Below are 18,253 nucleotides of genomic sequence, written 5' to 3'. Positions count from 1 at the left end.
AATGAACAAATTGGGTATTTATTGTGTAAGGAAATCAAAACTGCAAATCAATCACGCTCACCCAGGATGAATGATTTCAGTCAGAAATGTATTAAATTAACCACTTTCATTACTTCAACAAACACAATTTACAGTCAAAAACAAACATGGTATGGTCCATTAGTGCTTGTAGACAACAAATTCTTTATGAATACATCAAACAGATGTTGATCAACACTTTCCCAAAGGGTCAGGTGGCCTCGAATACGAAGGTAAGCTGTACAAAATGAGCCAGTAGATGACTTGGTGACCATTTTCAGATGATAAATGACAGTCACATGACAGCACATAGGAAGCCGTTTTGGGGGGAATACAAACACAAAACCCCAAACACACATGAACATCTTATTAGGAATAAAGCCATCGCCGCAGCAACAACATCATCCAATAAATACCAAAAATTGAAGAACATAATTTCTTTTTAGCTATGCTAGGCTCTGAGGTACCACAACATTTCTCAAAAGTTTTCACACAAACAACGATAGGGAGCATAAGCAATTTTGTAAAAGGTAATGGTGAGGGCCACCCCCCACACTGCTGGGTTAGTGTGGTGATTTTGGGGGGTGGGGGGGTGTTCCCATCTCCAGAGTCATCCATTTTGTTGCATAAACATCACTTGGGCAGGATTGATTTGATATGGCAGGGCAAAACAAATAAATAAAATAGGGGTGGGATTATTTCATACTAACGCGCTGTCTGGAATGTTGACCACAGCGAGACGCTTGAGGTTGGCGAAAGGAAATTTTAGGGCTACTACACGAAGACGGTCTTGATCGCACTGTCCAGCGTCACGCCCGCTTCCTGCATTTCGTACCTGCGGACCACAACCAGTTGTCAGTGGATTCTGCGCCTTCACAATCAGGAATGATTGAGTGAGACAGACAGTGATTTCATATATAATATAAAAACATAATATATTGCTAATGCTATATTTTATATTGCACTTACATTGAACTGTGTATAGTTCTTTTCTGAAACATTTTGTGCAATGAAACACTTTTTTCTGCCCCCATATATATATATATATATATATATAAAATGAGAGACACACACCCATTAATTCACCCTTTTTCATGATGATAATGAGATGACGACGAGCTAAACATGCCTCTGATGACTAAAACATGACGTGCCGTGACGTATGAATTTTCGTGGACGAGACTGGACGAAATTGGTCTGTCAGATGTTCAAAATGCATGACATCTCGTCCTATTGTGCTTGTGATCTGTCAAAAAATGTCAGCAACGCATTGTCGACGGCGGTCACGGTAAATGTGGCCACAAACTAGGTCAACTTTTTTTTTTTAAGGCTTGCTTTAATTCGATTTTTTTGGGCTTGATATCACATGATTTAAAATCAATTTAAGTCACATTTTTGGGGCATTTGATTCGATTATTAGAAATAGATCTTTTTACTTCAAGAAATGGTGATTTTTCTTGTTTGATGACAATCCGAATCCTGTCCGAAGAACACCTACCAGTCCGAGGAGGTGGCAGCGTAGTAGACGGGCAGCTGTGGTGAGGCGCACGTGGCCCCGGCAAGGTCATCCAAGCCGCAGGCGCCCATGTTGGCGAAGAGCAGCCAGTCGCCCACGTTGAGTTCGGGCAGGAGGCAGCGCTCCACCACAAAGTCCAACTGATCCAGCGTGGGACCCCACAGACTGCTGGGATACATTGCTGCGTCGGCGCACGGCGCGTGCTGCACGCAAATCAGGGAGTCATGCTTTTTGTGAGGGAAAGCGACCAGATAGTGAAAATTTGCATCTGCGGTAGTCGAAAAACAAATTTGGTTCTGAACCCCCAACAATTTTTCAATACTTGAGAATAACTGTTGAGAAATATTCAATGTTTTCCCCAGAAAATAGGGTTGCTCTTCACACCCCCAAAATACAATATTAAAAAATATAACGTTTTCTTTTTAAATCAACAATTGGTGAATCCGTGAGTAAGAAAGCGCAAGTATGCAGGCTTTCACTTTATCTGTAACGATATATTTTTTTAAATGACCAAAACAGTCGTCAATTTTGTGGCTAGTCTTTAACATTTCCAAGACAAATCAACACCAACCCCCTTTTTTAACTCATTCAGTACCAGCCAATTCTGGACAAAGTCTGAAAATACGTTTAAAAACGTATTTGGGAATGAATGAGTTAATTAATTACATGGAAAATGATTATATTTTCTGTATATTTTGAATTAATTTAATTCAACGCAGGCAAAGTGTTTCAATCCTAATTTCAGATTCAAGGCTACTTTATTTAAAAGAATTGTTCCGTAAACATGACCATTAGTAATGGGCTCAATAGTGTAACTATAGGGGGAATCATTTTGGAATTTGGGAATAATTTTGATCCACTTCTTGCAAAAGCAAACTCATTTCTTCTTTGTCATGAGCCTATTACAAATTTGTCAAATCCTCCCCAAGTGAGAGAAAACAGATGTTGATCAAGCATGTGGCACAGTTTCGTATTAGGAAGTGATAAATAATGGAACTGCAGACGAAAGGACATCACTATTACAGCAACAAATATTTTTTGGTTTTTGTACGTTTTGAGCTTCAAATGTGCGTTATCTTCAGAAAACCTTGCACAACGTAACGGGAACTAGTTTTGATCTGTGTACCGTTGTAAACAAGAAGGTCAGTCAAGTAGGACGTGCGTGTACAAAACATGTCAGTACACATTGTTAATCTGTAGATCCCCGACCCGCTTTCAGGTGGATTCATTCAATCGAGTGGGCGGCTTCCAAACCTTGTGCACTGACGGGGCGGCGATGGCGTTCCCTAGGAGCTTGACACCAAACGGGCCATAAACGCCCTCGTTCATGTAGTACAGGAACTCCGCGTCCTCGCCGTTATCACCTGACGACACACGCGAGGTTTGAAAAGTGGAACAACAACAATAACAACACAACATGACACCGCAGTGGAATTTGAGCTCTGGCCATGTACTACGATTACTCAACAGCCACGCGTAGCTACTTTGCGGCCATGTGATTAATTGGACCCACCTGGAACCAAGCCATCCCAGCAGCGGGTCACCACCTCCTTGGCAATCACGTTGACAGCCAGGGTGAAGGCCGACGCCACATAGAAAGAGCCCGACTGGGCCAGCACGCGCACACCAGACAGCGGCGGGAAGTAGGCTTCCAACAGCGGGCTGAGGACGGATTCCACCTGTGTACACAACAACGTATACATAACATTAACTTTGATGCCATGTTTCGTCACCCATCTATTATGCGAACACGCCGGGTTCTGATTTTTGTAGCGTTCGAGCAAATCTCAGACACCACGATGACAAAACTGACACCAAAATGGCCACTTCAAAACAAAATGTCACATTTCTCCTGTCTTATCAGACATGGCTTTGTGAGACTTTTTGGTGGGTCTACTCAAGATGTTCATCCCTACCCAAAACTCACATTCTTAGCAATTTAGCATCATCCATCTGTCCAGCCTATGTGGTTCAAATATAGAAGCAATCTGAAACCGTGAGCACCCAAAGATCCCATGAGTAGCCTAGAGGCTTGTTCTGAAAATAGATCCAGCCATAGGACATTGGTGCTTTGAGAAATTTTGTAGAAAAAGTGATCGTTTGAAAATGTAAACACTGACAGAGATTTATAGAAAACAAGAGTGTCGCAAATAGACAGTTATGTGTGACATTGGTAACCCCTGCTCTCGGAAAAATTCAGTTTTGGAAGCCTGAAAATGGCAAAAAGACAAGCTAAAATGGCCTCTGCGTTCCAAAATGGTAGACTGCGTGTCTAAAACCAAAATGTTCATGTCGCCCAGTTGACCTGATTTCAGGGACCGACTTTTTTAAATCATTCGAAGGACCCCTGAAAATGGTCAAAATGGCACTGGAATGGCTTGTTCAAAGAAAAATGGCTGACTTGATACATTTTTTTCAGGGATTGCTACTTAAGATATTTTGGAGATTGAGTCATCATAGACATTCCAAACTAATTTCATGTGATTAAATCAAACGGACTTTCAGACCTCTGCTAAAAATGACTCCGAAAATAAATCCTGTCTGGTGCTGCTGACTTGAACCTCAAATGACGCTGATCTAGCCGTCAGTCACGGCCTCACTAGCTGCGCTGAAGTTAACACAGCTAGCGAGACAAAACCTTCAAGTCAAGTCAACCGTATTGATAGAGCACTTTCAAACAGCCATCGCTGTATACAAAGTGCAAGAAGTAAACAAGTCTTATCTGTGTCCTTGCTGACACTAAACAGCAGGTCAAAGTCTGACCTCATCAAGATGTCATTTAAGGTGTTGACCTGTTTAAGTTGGAACTCCGACCCGGTGAATCCACCGCCAATGTCCAGGATGTTCATGTTGAAGCCCAGGTCCGCCTACAATGAACAACAAACAGATGTGAGCTAACAAAAGGCCTGTGAGTGGGGACCACCTGAGCGCGAGTGTGGAAATCATTCACTTTGCTTCACATTTTACGGTTGTTCTATTATGGAAGTTTACAAAGTGCTGGGTGAACTCGATGCATGTCCACATCTGTACTTATTCCAAAATGTATTACACTTATACCTCGGTTTTACGACCATAATCCGTTCCAGAAGGCTGTTCAAAAACCGATTTGTTCGAAAACTGAAACCACGCTTTAAAAAAAAAAATCTTTATTGAACACGTCTGCTCACAATTGAACGCTACACGAGGAAGCGTCACTTCCGGGTCTACCCGAGGAAGCGTCACTTCCTCGTGTAAGGAAGGCGAGAGGAGTCAAGTGGCGCATTCAAGTGCGCTCAGTTTGTTCGAGAACAGATTTTCGTCGTTATCCGAGGCATAAAAAACTCGAAATCTTTGGTCGAAAACCGATTTGGTCGAGAACAGAGATTTTCAGTACCAAATCCTATGCATAGAATTTTGCCATTTCCCATAAAATATGCATAAAACCCTGGGCACTCACCCCCATGTCGAAGACGCTGCGGGCGTCTGCCAGCGCGTGGCCGTAGGCCCGCTGGAGCTCCAGGCAGGAGGTCGGCATGTGTAAGGCCACGCCCACCACCTGCACGCCGAGCACCTTGGCCGCCTCCAGCAAGTGACGGCAGCTCTTCGGGGTCGCGCCGAAGGCCATGCTGGTCTCAGCCGCGTGAGCCTCTGTGCTCAGCTGCAGCAACAATCTGCAAGACCATATAACATGAACTATTAGTCAGAACATTCCACCTTATTTTCTTGTTCCATGTCTTCAGCAACTATGTTCTTTCGACTGACTTGGCACGTGGGTGGAGCCGCGCAATCTTGGCCAGCTCGGCCTCATTCTCGCAGACGAGATGGTGGACTTCGTGCTTGGCGGCAGCCTTGATGAGCGCCAGCTGCTTGCAGATGCCCGACAGGATGATGTTGTCGGGCGGAACGCCGTGCTCCAGCGCCAGGTTGACTTCGGCCTGCAAGTGACAAAAGATCATTGAAAACCATCCAAATCAGAGCTGACTTTGTTGTACAAATGGATGACTAATTAGCCGCGTGCGGTTTTAATGAAATCAAATACTCACTTTGTTGGCGCAGACAAAGCCCAAGCCCAGGGAGGCGAGCAACTCGAGAACTGCCGGGCTGCGGTTGCACCGGAGCGGGAAGTACGGCTGCAGCCGCTGTGTGGCACTCTTCCAGAGAGAGTGCTGGCGGATCAGAGCGCCCAGGTCACCCACGATGAAGGCGCTCTTCTCCACCTATCAACACAAAAAAAGCAGAAGATTTAGCGGCACCAACAGAGGCGCAAATTACAACTTGATTCTGGGAAGATGATACACGTTTTCCGAAAAAAAATTCTCCTCTTCACTCTGGTACAAATGACAACTTTCCTTGTAAAATGACGAAATTGTCCCTGTAATTTTACAATTCTGGTTAAAAAAAAAAATCCTGCAGTATGGTTTTATTTCCCTCTTTGACATCTTAGAATACCAGGATTACGGTTTAATATTACCCCCCCCCCCACACACACACACAAATGTGTTGCCTCTCCCAATCTGTCGTCAAATAAATAAACTGCTGTTTGCAGAAGCACAGAAAATTCCAAGTGTGTGTACCAACCGGGGCCTGTTCACGGATGCGCTCGTCGATGACATCGTCGAGGGTGGCACCACCCCCCAGCAGCTCGACGGTGTAGCCGGCGGGTCGGTCGGCGAGTCCTTTCATCTTACCCGTATTCCAGCGAGCCAAAAATCATTAAGAATGAGTGAGAGAGAATCTGCAGCGAGGGGGTCACGACTGAGCCAAATGGGGGTCCTGCCGGTTATGCAACAAACTGAGAGGTGGGGGGGAGGGGCAGAAAAAAACGACATTATATGAATGTTGGGAGATTGATAAACAGGAGAAACAACATGTTGGCATGACTCACATGGACAAGTCGGGGGACGGACCTGTCCCACTATCAGCTAGGATCCCAAGGCGGCTCAGCGTTGAAGTCGAAGTGCTCCCGGTAAAGAGCTGCCCCTAGGCCCTCTGGATAGCGCTCATACACCTGTGTTGAGACAGGGGAGCCCTGCACGCAGATGTAAAACACTCACATTCAACATTATGGCAGCAATTTGTTATGTTCCGTCTCATTCACTCCAGGGATGTTCTGTGCATTGTTAATAATCCAAGGTTTTGTCACATATACAGTTGGATTTTTTTTTCACAATTTCCCCTCCCCCAATATTCTTCAATAATTTGAGTTTTTTAAAGGGTGTTAGGTCGCCACCATTTTCCACATACTGAATTTTTAGGGTTCAGTTATTTTTTTTCTCAAAATGTCAAGGGGTGTCAATACTATACAAATTTGGGCTATTCCTGTGCCGAGCCCAATAACAGGAATCAATTCTGCAGTTAATAAACAAGTTGTTTAAATAGCTTGGATACATTAGTCCATCTTCTGATCAAATTGGGGATTTTTAAAAAACATTTTTAACACACTGATCAGTTCCAAGCCCCTGATTGTTAAAAGCAGAATAAAAAGAGATGTAACTCATCCCAGCAGGGAAAATGAAATTATCACAGCAGCATATCACAAAGTACTAAACAAATACCAACAGCAGCATTAAGGGGAAATTTAAATTGTTCTCTGTTGAAAAAAACTAAATGCAACCTCACATGTAATATTACTTTTTTTCCTCAGTGGAATCACTATGAAGGTTAATAAAAGAGTTAAACTTGTGTTTCTTCTCATTGTGGCGAGTTATTAAAACGGGTTTTGTCGTAATTTTTCTCAGCCTCGGAAACAAGCCTGCCCTTTTTAAAACTACTGGAATGGCCATCTTTGATGAAACGCCAAATGCGCATGCGCACCAAACAACTTGACAACTGAGATCAGTGATTCAATGGCGACGCCAAAGCCGAAAAGACGTAGAGACATTACAAAAGCGGCAAATGTCGCGACGAGGGGTCATTTCTAGCTCCTCGAAAGGCGGTAGTGCAGAAAAATAGACAATTTGTCGCCGAAAAGGGGTCAGATAAATGTTGTGGTGCCAATGAGAACACCACCATAGGAGCTGACGTTGTCGGCTCACGTTATAAATAGCCAGGCACAGCACCGAATGCCTATATGACATATGAAATACTCCACCGTAACGTCAGACTATCTCGCTTATCGTTTTAGATATTTGAACCACACCTTCAGACATTCGAGTCGACGGAAAACCGCATTGTAAAGGCCTGTCAGGTTTGGGTCAATGGAGGCGGAAAGAGCAGCCCGCCATGTTAACGCCACACAGAAACTTACAACACACTAGGGCCTAGTGAGTAGGCCATCGACTTACGTGAGATAACGGCCAGAAGGTTTTAGAAAATCGTCTTCTCTTTTTCGGCGGAATTTTTAAAGAGTAGTGGGCCCCACGTTGAAAGAAAGAGCAGCGGCTGTTGCGGCCATATGGTTCGTCGAAGCTTCGTTGCTTGCGAGGTCCTCAGCGTCCTCCTGCCTCTTCAACAGTAAGCAAGTGACTCCCGCTGCGGCGGTAGGAAATAGCAAAAGTTCAGCAACGGCTCGTGGGCGCGGCCTCGGCCGTCCGTCAGACCAATCAGCGTTCGACGCTCAGCGATGGCCGAACCAAATACGCATTTCCGAAAAGGACAGGGGTGTTCGTTATCTGCCTTACGTAATAGTGCACTTCCCGGCGGACGGACGTTCGCACTCGCCGTTGTCACTCAGGGCAGGGCGTCGCTTTCGTGCGAGTTGTCGTCAAGCCCGTCACAAACATTTGGAAGCCATACACCCTGTGTTCATTCGTTTTTGTTACTTTATGGATTTGGACGCCGATGGTAGCTCCGAAAAGTAGGCCCAAATGTGAACCATTTATTTCGTTCATCCATCCAGGTTATATTCCACTTGTCCTCCCTCAGTGGGTGGAACGGGCGAACTGGAGCCCTTTACCCAGTTGCATTTGGGGATATGATTAGACCATGGACTGGTCGCCAGATAATCACAGGCATATATGGTTTGGGAATGCACAAGGCAAGGAAGCCAAATCAAGATGACTTCTGGCGAGAGAAGTTGCTTCCACCCTGGACTAGCTACCAGCTGAGTTCCATGGGAGTGGGCAAAAAATGTACTCAAGTAGAAGAGCAAAAGTAAAAAGTACTCCAAATAATTACTAGTGTAAAACTAAGAAGTCAGTATTTTTTTCATGAATAAATAATATAAACCAAGGCGAAACCTGCCACAATAAATTGTCTAAATTCACTTTCTTTGTTTACCCAAGATGTGAATCGACTCAGAAACCATTTGAATTCTGGCAATTTACATATTTATCCTCAGTGCAGGGCATACGCTGTGGCCTTTTTTGAACGTGCACAAATACAATCTGCATTCACGCACGGTGTTTGACCTGCTGGTTTCATTCCAGACACTTTCATTTGCAAATGCAGACCAAAACATCAGTTTCTATGTTTCTCAAGTTTCAAATCGAGTTCTTGAAGGCTGAAATAAAGATACACATGAAAGCGCATTACAACAGCTGTTCTTTTTCTGTATTTATCTGTAAGGTAAATATGCATTTCCACCTTGTTTCACGTTAAAAAAACTTTTTTTTTTCTGATTTTGTGTGTGTGTGTGTTTGGGCGCACGTGCGGGTGTGTAATTCAAAAGAGGACACTTGTCAAGTTCTCATGAGGCCCTTTGAGGCCTGAAGCAAACCAATTAGCGCAAGTGGAACACACGTGGGCTTTTTTTTTTGTACGACTGAGAAATTTGGAAGTAGAATTCAGCCATTGCAAGGTCAGACCGCAAGCTCCCAAAAACCTTTGGTCAAATTAAGTGGCAACTTTTTTTTAACATGTTTTCTCACATTTTTCTCAGCAAAAAATAAGTCTACTCTTGATGAGTGTTAGTAGGTGACCAGCTAGCGAGCGAATAATGTTAGCAGAGGACTCCAGAATTCGGGGCTAACATCAGCATTAGCGTTGTGACCCCAATGTTCTGGCTAACCCAAGTCTGACTTAAGCAGTGTTACGTTAGCGTTAGTGGTGGCCTCCAGTGCTCTGGCTAACTAAAGGTCACAAACATTAGCAGTTTACTTCAGTGTTTGGCTAAGTACTGTCTGACATTAGTCTTAGAATCCAGTGCTCAAGGGCTAACTAGTGCTAATGCGAGAAGTGAACACCTGTGCTGAGGCTAACTTGCGGCTAATGTTAGTAGTGGACTCCAGTGCTTGTATCGAATATCACCAGATATCGTTGCCATTTGTTTTCAGTGGACTCCAGTGATCTGGCCAACTAGTGGCTAACATTAGCTGTGGACTCAAACATTCTGGCTAATTATCTGCTCACATTAGCAGCTGACTTCAATTCTCAAGGGATAATGAGCGTTTCACGTGATTAGTGAACACCAGTGCTCGAGGTAACTTCTGGCTCATGTTAGCAGTGGACTCAAATGCTCAGATTGAATATCAACAGATAGCATTTGTTATCAGTGGACTCCTGTGTTCTGGATAAATGCTGGCAAACATTACCAGTGAACTCCATTGAGCGGTCTAAAAAGCAATGGCTAACATTAGCAGTCTATTCGAGGTGCTGTATATGATGTGAAGCATTTATTTTGGTGAGGGGGGATGGTGATAACGGGATATTTTCCTCATTTAGTCCCGCTCACGCGTCACGCGTAAAAGGGAAATGATTCGTTTCGATTCATTAAGCGTGGTCAGGAGTTCAAGCTTGGAACCCCTGCGGGAAGACAATAGTTTTCATCAAACATAAGTGAAGCCATTTGCTGTTTATGCATTTTTTATTTCCAGATTGTGCGACTTCAGCAGATGCAAACAACACAGCCAAGTGATATGCAGTAAAATATGCTACACAGGTCTGCTCATGTATTGATTAACTCTTTCATTCCACAAGATGTACTTGTAGGTCTTTTCAAATTAGGCCCCGCCTACCAAGGACGTACTTGTACGTCAAAGTCTTTTTTTTTTGCGTCATTATTGAGAGGAGGGGGGTCTGGTGCAATCTGTGAATGAGAATAAGCCGTTTGCATTGTAAATCATGTAAAAAAGCGACCAGTAGGTGGCAGTGGTGCCTCATGTGCTTGAAATGCGTGCTTTTACAAAAAGCTATTTTTCTCAGTTTTTTGCCCAGGAATCGCCATTTTCCATCGAACTTTTTTGCCATTTTGTAATGCCGATTGCTGAAGAATGGAAAAAGATAGAAACAATATTTTTTTCTGCTGAAAGAAGAGCGTCCAAACTTTATTTTGGTAGGCTCCATTTTTATACAGCATTAGTACCAAATATTCTGTGGGCCTTGCAAGATCAGTCAAAATCCAGTCAAAAACTGGGATTGAGGGGGTTGCTCCAGTGAAAATGGCTGCGATTGAATGAGTTAAAAAAGAAAAAAGAAACTTTTGGCTGGGAAAATGGAAATAAACAGTAATGAATTTGGATTGGTGGCCTAATTGATTATATAAAGTTTCACTTTGACGACTTGTAAGGAAGATATCTCTATCTGGATCAGATAGAATTCAGCGTGACATCCACAGAGTCATGGGGAAGTCATAGATATCCACCCATTTTTTTTTTGTAAACATTTTTAGGAGTGTCTTGATGTCACTTGCATTCTCCATATCATAGCATGGTCACATTTGGTCTGTACATCGAAAAACTGTAATAAATTACAATCCAATACATGATGATTTAGATCGCGCTTTCATAACAGCGGCAACTTAATCTAATTTTCACCCTTTCTACAATGTTAGTTTTGAGCTGTTTCCGTCATTAATGAGCATTCAAAATATTTTATTTTAATAAATTTTTTACAATCTTTGAATTGCGCATTTTTCAAAATGTATCAAAAATATACGTTTTTCCAGTGGGAGCACCAATAAATAAATGTCAGTACATACAGTGATGGTAAAACGCTGTCTCACTGCTAATTGGCGTCCATTTTGATGCGATCCAACATGGAAGGCCCCATGTAGTTGTTGGTCTTCACCGCCTGCAGCCTGCCAACGTAATCATCAGGAAGTCCGTTCTGGTCGGCGCCACAACACACCACCTTCGCACAAAAACACATTCACTTGTACCTCACTCATAAATACTTTTTTTTCAACATCGCTTATCATGAAGAAGGTTGCAGGAGGTGTTGCAGCCTATCCCATCCGTCTTCGGGCAGTAGGCGGGGGCAGTGGCGGTTCTGGGGGGGGGGGGCCAACGGGGGCCAGTGCCCCTGTAGCACCGATTCTGCCCCCCCCTGTGGCCCCCCCTCCGAGCGCAGATTACGCAGTCGTGCCGAGTCGCCGACGCGAAAGGTGGAACCAAAGTGCGTGATTTAACATTCTAGTCAGACCCTTTAGTGCGCTGCGCCATTTAAAAATGAGCGGGAAAATGAGAAGCAGTCCGCAGAGAAGGAAATTACCACGACACGAGTGCTATTTGCGTGTGTGTGTGTGTGCGCGTGCGTGTGTGTGTGTAACTTTTTTAGTCTCCCTTTTTATTTTAATTTTTATTTAACAGGATCAATATATAAGACATTGCCTTTTAAAATTTGGATAATTATATGCATGTAAAACATCTAGCTTCAGTGTATTTGCAATTTTTGTCCCCGGCAGGCTGGTACCATATCATCCCCTGGCTTGAATATTCTCAACAGACGTATTGTTACGCTTGCAGACATTTTAGCCCTCCTAATACTGTTTTTTTTCTCATCACTGTAATGTTATGACTACAATTTCAAAGTCTGAAGAAATAAAAAGTCAAATAAGATTTCGAATCTGTCTTTTTAGCCCTGGGTTGAATGTGCCCCCCCATCAAAACCCCTGGCCCCAGCCCGGCCCCCTCAGTGAAATTGATCCAGAACCGCCCCTGGGCGGGGGACACCCTGAACCGGTTGCCAGCCCATCACAAGGCGCACAGAGACGAACAACCAACCGCGCTCACAATCACACCGAGGGACAATTTGGAGCAGTGGTTCTTAACCTGGGTTCGATCGAACCCTAGGGGTTTGGTGAATCGGTCTCAGGGGTTCGATGGAGCCTCCGCCATGGAAGTTAAGGCACACCCGACTCAACATGTCATTTTGTTATGACACACCCGCTTGGCCATCACTGGCTGCTTGTGCAATCAGTGCAGCGGGAAATTTAGTTCGCTCAGTAGTCAACGTCGTGATAGTATATCACGTCATTAAAAAAAAAAAAAGTTTTAATACATGCTAACCATGTCGAGCAAAGAAAGAAAGTGGTCGCACAAATATGTACAACGTGGATTCACATGCATCACGGACCGTGATGGGAATCTGTGTCCTATGTGCATGATTTGTCATGCCAAGTTGAGTCGGCAAAACTGAAGGAACGCTTCTTGAAACTGCATGGAGATTCATTTTGTTCACAATTTAAAAAACGTGCTGCTCTTTCTGTCGGTAATAAATGCGTTTTTTCGGTCTTGAATTTGTAAAAAAATCAATTTTAAAAAATCATTAATGAAGAGTTTGATGAATGTGCATATAAACTGGTTGGGTTTGGTGCCTCTAATTAGGTAAAGAACCACTGATTTAGAGTGTTCAATCGGCCTGCCATGCATGTTTTTGGAATGTGGGAGGAAACCGGAGTACCCGGCGAAAACCCACGCAGGCCCGGGGAGAACATGCAAACTCCACACAGGGAGGCCGGACTGAACCCACGACCTCTGCACTGTGAGGTCGACGTGCTAACCACTGGAGCACCAACAATGAACATTTTATTTATTTTATATACAGTGATCCCTTACTTATCGTGGTTAATGGGGACCAGAACCACCCGCGAAGGACCAAAATCCACAAGTAGGGTTTTCGTCTTTCTTTTAGTAGGGTTATGATAAGACAATTAAGGAGAAGAGACACATGCTGCTTTTTTCACACAAGCCCAATCACCCCATCTCTTTTCTCCCTCTCTCTCTCTCTCACCTCCCCCAGCCACACACACACACACACACACACAAGCTCGCGTGCGCCCACACACACTAACATGCGAAGTAAACAACACTGATCTAGGCAACCATGTAATTAGATACTGATCAAAGAGTAACCCATGTGATAAGGAGGTTGCTTGGCGGGGCTGCAAAGATGCACAGCCAATCAACATGGCTGTGCGTCAAGGGATAGATCCACTCGTGCTTTCATTGGTCGACATCGTGCTGGGAACCAATTAAGCTACAGCCATGTATAAAACCTTTGAGTCATTAGGCATTTTTTTCTGAATACAGTACTTTGGAAAAAAAAACAGCTATGCACCGAGGCCGCGATAATTGAGCCACGAAATACCGAGGGATCACTGTATAAAGAGAGAGAGAGAGAGAGAGAGAGACAGAGAGACAGACAGACAGACAGACACACACACACACACACACAATAACGACACGAACATGTTTGTACTGTGGTGAGGTTGGCCAAGCATGGAAGTTGTTCATCTGGTAAGTCTTGCACAGCATCTCCCCGTGGTTGCTGCTCTCCACTCTCACCTCCAGCGGGGAATAAATACCGACGTGGACGCCTTCCTGCCTGAAAACACACGCAGGTCCAGTCATGACATTGTGTGCGCGTGTGCATGTGCGTGTGTGTGGATCTGACTTGTCCAGGGTGTCCTGGTGGTCTCGATCGATGGTCCAGATAACCCCCCACACCTCAGAACCAGGACTTTCTCGGATGGTGGCCACGCCGCCGTGCCAACTGTTCTCCGCACCTCTGCCCCAAACGCCAAAATCCAGTTGATAGTCCTGCACGCACACGCGTTAGAATTTAACATTTGTTTTTACGTGTTTTGACTTGTGGTCACTGGTGAAATTTGTGTGTCTTATACATCCAACTTAATATCTGCGTAACTCATCTGACAAGCACATAAGGCCAATAAATGATATTGAACTTTTTGTTTCGCGCAGAACAAAAGGGATTAACGCTTTACTTTTGCGCCATCTAGTGGTGATTATTGGATTGTCAGAAGTGAAAAGTAGCCTTATGCTTCCCCGGCGATTCACTTGCACGTGGAGTGTTCTTTGCCGTTAAAGTCCATCGTGTACAAATGAAAAGCCCACGCGGAACTCACGGCGACAGTGTAATTATTTAGCACTTATTGGGTGTCGCCATGACTATATCGCATGAAGCGACGTACAGACGACATCAGTAACAAAATGTGGACATGATCAGAAAAACTGTTTATTTCACGGGCTTCGGCGGCGGATCAGGTGCCCACAAATAAGCATCCATAAAATACATAAATTTGAATGACCTTCAGTCGACCGGTATCGAGGTACGTCGCTGAGGGGTTTTCCAGCTGCAGTCTTTCCTTTAACATGTTGCTCCCGAACGCAAAATACGCGAAGGTGCCGGTGCCTCCTGGCGCCATTTAGCAATGTTGGGTTCTATGAACGGGTCGTCGCCGTTATCGCGAGCAAGTGCGCTGCTAATGGTTCGTCAGCTAGCTATGACTTGTTTCAACCATACAATACCGGTCTGTGTGCAATTGTTCACACATCACATCAACGGGGTAAATGGTTACACACTTGACATGCGGAAGCTTATCGAAAAGATCACGTCTCAGCGGCTACATCCGGTTCCGGCGTCACGGTGATATAAGAGACTCAGTAAGCTAACTAATAGTCAAACAGGCACTAGTTAATCACAAAATGTGTATTCATTCATCTTCCGAACCGCTTCATCCTCATTAGGGTCGCTGGAGCCTATCTCAGCTGTCTTCGGGGAGTAGGCAGGGGACACCCAGAATTGGTTGCCAGCCGATCGCAGGGCACACAGAGACAAACAACCACTCACGCCCGCACTCACACAATTTAGTGTTCAATCACCCTGCCATGGATGTTTTTGGAATGTGGGAGGAAACCGGAGCACCCGGAGAAAACCCACGCAGGCCCAGGGAGAACATGCAAACTCCACACAAGGGAGGCCGGAGCTGGAATCGAACCCAGTACCTCTGCACTGTGAAGTCAACGTGCTAACCACTGGACTGCCGGGCCACCCTCACAAAATGTGTAATCATCCATTTTTTTAATCAGCTTTATCCTCACAAGGGTTGCGGGGCGTGCTGGAGCCTATCCCAGCTGTCTTCGAGGGAGTAGGAACCGGTTGCCAGCCAATCGCAGGGCACACATAGACAATAATTCGTGCTCACACTCACATCTCGGGACAATTCGTGTTCTATTAGCCTTCCATGGATGTTTTTGGAATGTGGGAGGAAACCAGAGTACCCGGAGAAACCCCACGTATGCACAGGGAAGACAATGCAAACTCCACACAGGAAGGCCGACGCTGGAATTGAACCTTGCACCTCTGCACTGTGAAGCAGCAAACCAGTCAACCATTGTGCCGCCCCTTGTGTAATCATCCATCCATTTTCTGGTCCGCCTATCCTCACAAGGGTTGTGAGGGGTGCTGGAATCTATCCCAGCTGTCTTCAGGCAATTGGCGGTGTACACCCTGAACAGGTTGCCAGCCAATCACAGATGTGTCATCATATAAAAATTAATTAAGCATTTTGTATGAAATTATGAACTTTAATGAGAAAAAGGGTAACAGGTTGAGACCTCAACCTTAGTAAATCAACAGCTTCTCATCAAGGAACATTTTAATGTACAAATGAAGGAGTCGGGGGGGGGGGGGGCACAGAAAAAGAAGCATCCTGTACAAAAACAGTGAAGAAAGAGCAGGTGAAAAGTAGTTTTGGGGGTGAGGTGATCATCTCCTAGGGCCCCCCCGTCCTCGTCCCCGTCCTCTGCCGCGTCCTCGGCCTCTGCCCCGTCCTCGTCCAGCCACTGCACAAACACACACCAATCAGTGACGACTCTCCTGAAACAAGCACCTTCAAGCTCTCCTGTGCTGGTTAAAGAAAAATGTATTTGTTCTGTTTTCTATGGCCAAAATGACCAATAATGTTTTTGTATTGTGAAGTGGTGAGAGAACAAAAAAGGTCAGCTAACTTTCGTATTTGGAAAAAGTTAACATTAAATGTACACAGACCTACTGCACTATTTTGACACGCATTCGAAGTATTCCAAACTTTGGGGGGGGGGGGGGGGGGGGGGGCATGGATAAGTGTTGGATGAGTCATCCCATTTTGGGGTGAAAATACACACGTTCCATTTTAGTACCGTGCAATATGGCAATAATGGCTTACCGGCTTCTCTCTTCTTAGACTTGATCTTGGGCTCTATGTCAACGAGCAGCGTGTCGAGTGGCAGGCTGTCGGGCAAGATGAAGTAGCGGATGTTGTTGCCGCGGATGCTCAGTGACTCCAGCTGGGCCGGCTCGCGGTTCTTCGGCGTCATCTTCACCGCCTTCAAGTGCGTGTTCATGCTCACGTCCACACCTGCAAGCACGTGCGCACAAATCCGCAGCCTTGTATGAAATACCCGGCAGCAAAGCTTTCGAGCAATTACATTTTTATGCAATTATTAAAAGAGTAAAATACATTCTAAAAATATTCAGTCGTGACAGTCCTGCATACGTTTGTTACGACCACCTTTTTTTAGCATTTATATTTGCAGCCCGAAAGCCGTCACTTCAAGTCAAACCTTTCCATTATTTGTCAACCTTAATTGCATTTTGCCTGAACACACATAAAAATGTGACACTTCTGCTCAGGTTTTCCATTTCTTAAGAACAGATTGTCACTCTGTGTGTCGAAAAAGTAGCCAACTTGCAACTTTGCATTCAAAGCCATGTTGATAGCAATTTTTAAGCAATGCATGTAAGTAGTGATGGGCTTCCAACTATGGAAGTTGTTAAAATGTGTTCCTGAGTTCAATTTGTAATGAACTCTTTCATTATAATCGACCTATCATGCGGCTGTATTAGCTTTTTTTGTACTTTGGTGCTATATGGTGGTTAACTTTACCTGTGATGGTGCCATGGACCTGGGTACCGTTCTTCAACTCGATGGTCACCGTCTCGTGGCTCAGTTTCATCAAAAACCTGTGGGGTCGGTTTTAATTACTCATATATCCTTTAATCTACAACCTAATTTTAACTACCTTGAAAAACAAAGGCCTTAACGACATCTTATGAGAAAGCAAACAATGGAATCACGCTGTTGACACAGAATACAATCTTGTACGTTTCAAATGAATTTTGGACTCGTATGCTGCTACAAGCTAACTCATCTTCGATGGCGAAAAATGCAGGAGAGGGAGGGTTTCACCGTAGATACTACAAACATGCAACGGCTACAGTCAGGCGTTTATCCAACGCACGTACGCAAAATTTTAGTACAGGTTGATGAAGTCCATCCACGTGCACGTCAAGTGTCTTGTCAATTTTCTTTACTAGCTTGACCGTCTCCATTCATTCGAACCGCCGCTTTCTGCCTGGCGCGCTCTCGACACAATCAACTCCCGGACTCCATCTACCTCCATCGGGAGTCTAAATCCTCCTTCCGCACGCTGGACAACACTTTATCAGATACACGGATGCGTTTTCAAGCGTCTCACCTGACTAGTTTCATGGCGTCGCGACAATTCTTACACCAAAATTGGAGTGCAAAAAATAAAAAATTACGGCACTAGATTTGAGGTAAACCAGTAGGCCGCAAATGGTAGACTTTACGTTGACTGAGCGCAGCCGTGACGTCAACTAAATGCGCCCAAAAGGGGTTCCCGTGGCCACAGCGCCACCAACAGGAAAGGCGACGTACTAATTGTCAACGAATGCAATTTAATGCGTTTAACCCCCACGCCCGCACCCATTCAACAATATTTATAGCTCCAATAGTCAATTGCGTTTCACCCTAAAGACGTTCTGTAGAGATGCCTC

The 18,253-nt window shown here is 44.7% G+C and overlaps 3 protein-coding genes across 5 annotated transcripts; all 3 read right to left on the bottom strand.

Moving 5' to 3' along the window:
* Positions 1–69: 69 nt before the first annotated feature.
* Positions 70–7,988, bottom strand: LOC147191104 (antizyme inhibitor 1-like). The gene is made up of 11 exons (XM_086137073.1): positions 7,798–7,988; positions 6,399–6,542; positions 6,092–6,305; positions 5,557–5,730; positions 5,276–5,448; positions 4,971–5,184; positions 4,327–4,401; positions 3,048–3,213; positions 2,789–2,898; positions 1,517–1,737; positions 70–853 (listed from the first exon to the last, which is right to left on the bottom strand). Exons 3-11 carry the CDS (start codon positions 6,194–6,196, stop codon positions 793–795), a joined length of 1,299 nt encoding a protein of 432 aa, XP_085993199.1. The 5' UTR covers positions 6,197–6,305; positions 6,399–6,542; positions 7,798–7,988; the 3' UTR covers positions 70–792.
* Positions 7,989–10,237: 2,249 nt separating this feature from the next.
* Positions 10,238–15,004, bottom strand: LOC147191103 (gamma-glutamylcyclotransferase-like). 3 transcript variants are annotated; one of them, XM_086137582.1, is made up of 4 exons: positions 14,721–15,004; positions 14,066–14,211; positions 13,861–13,996; positions 10,238–11,521 (listed from the first exon to the last, which is right to left on the bottom strand). In XM_086137582.1, exons 1-4 carry the CDS (start codon positions 14,835–14,837, stop codon positions 11,396–11,398), a joined length of 525 nt encoding a protein of 174 aa, XP_085993708.1. In that variant the 5' UTR covers positions 14,838–15,004; the 3' UTR covers positions 10,238–11,395. The 3 variants fall into 3 exon arrangements, with proteins under 3 accessions (XP_085993708.1, XP_085993709.1, XP_085993707.1); XM_086137583.1 differs by having other exon boundaries at positions 13,871–13,996; XM_086137581.1 differs by having other exon boundaries at positions 13,861–14,211.
* A 974-nt stretch (positions 15,005–15,978) lies between these two features.
* snrpd1 (small nuclear ribonucleoprotein D1 polypeptide) lies at positions 15,979–18,072 on the bottom strand. The gene is made up of 4 exons (XM_086136830.1): positions 17,932–18,072; positions 17,340–17,416; positions 16,620–16,811; positions 15,979–16,257 (listed from the first exon to the last, which is right to left on the bottom strand). Exons 1-4 carry the CDS (start codon positions 17,943–17,945, stop codon positions 16,181–16,183), a joined length of 360 nt encoding a protein of 119 aa, XP_085992956.1. The 5' UTR covers positions 17,946–18,072; the 3' UTR covers positions 15,979–16,180.
* Positions 18,073–18,253: the final 181 nt, after the last annotated feature.

Source organism: Hippocampus guttulatus, chromosome 18 (genome assembly GCF_054856545.1).
Source record: "Hippocampus guttulatus isolate MCC_2025c chromosome 18, RoL_Hgut_1.0, whole genome shotgun sequence".
NCBI lineage: Eukaryota > Metazoa > Chordata > Actinopteri > Syngnathiformes > Syngnathidae > Hippocampus > Hippocampus guttulatus.
Note: the sequence above shows the minus strand (reverse complement) of the source record. Positions and strands in the feature narration are given on the sequence as shown.

Bases quoted from the DNA above. Each gene is read 5' to 3' on its own strand.
- LOC147191104 (XM_086137073.1), bottom strand. From the start codon at position 6,196: ATGAAAGGACTCGCCGACCGACCCGCCGGCTACACCGTCGAGCTGCTG. The intron at 4,402-4,970 runs GTGAGTGCCCAG...TGTTCATTGTAG, and splicing joins GCAGCGTCTTCGACATGGGG to GCGGACCTGGGCTTCAACAT. The intron at 1,738-2,788 runs GTTTGGAAGCCG...ATTTGCGTGCAG, and splicing joins CCGCCCCGTCAGTGCACAAG to CACGCGCCGTGCGCCGACGC.
- LOC147191103 (XM_086137581.1), bottom strand. From the start codon at position 14,837: ATGGCGCCAGGAGGCACCGGCACCTTCGCGTATTTTGCGTTCGGGAGC. The intron at 14,212-14,720 runs GTCATTCAAATT...GTGTGCGTGCAG, and splicing joins TCGATACCGGTCGACTGAAG to GACTATCAACTGGATTTTGG. The intron at 11,522-13,860 runs GTTCGTGTCGTT...TTTTGTGCGAAG, and splicing joins CCTCACCACAGTACAAACAT to GTGGTGTGTTGTGGCGCCGA.
- snrpd1 (XM_086136830.1), bottom strand. The intron at 16,812-17,339 runs GTAAAGTTAACC...ACGTGCTTGCAG, and splicing joins GGTCCATGGCACCATCACAG to GTGTGGACGTGAGCATGAAC. The intron at 16,258-16,619 runs GTAAGCCATTAT...GTGTTTGTGCAG, and splicing joins GTCTAAGAAGAGAGAAGCCG to TGGCTGGACGAGGACGGGGC.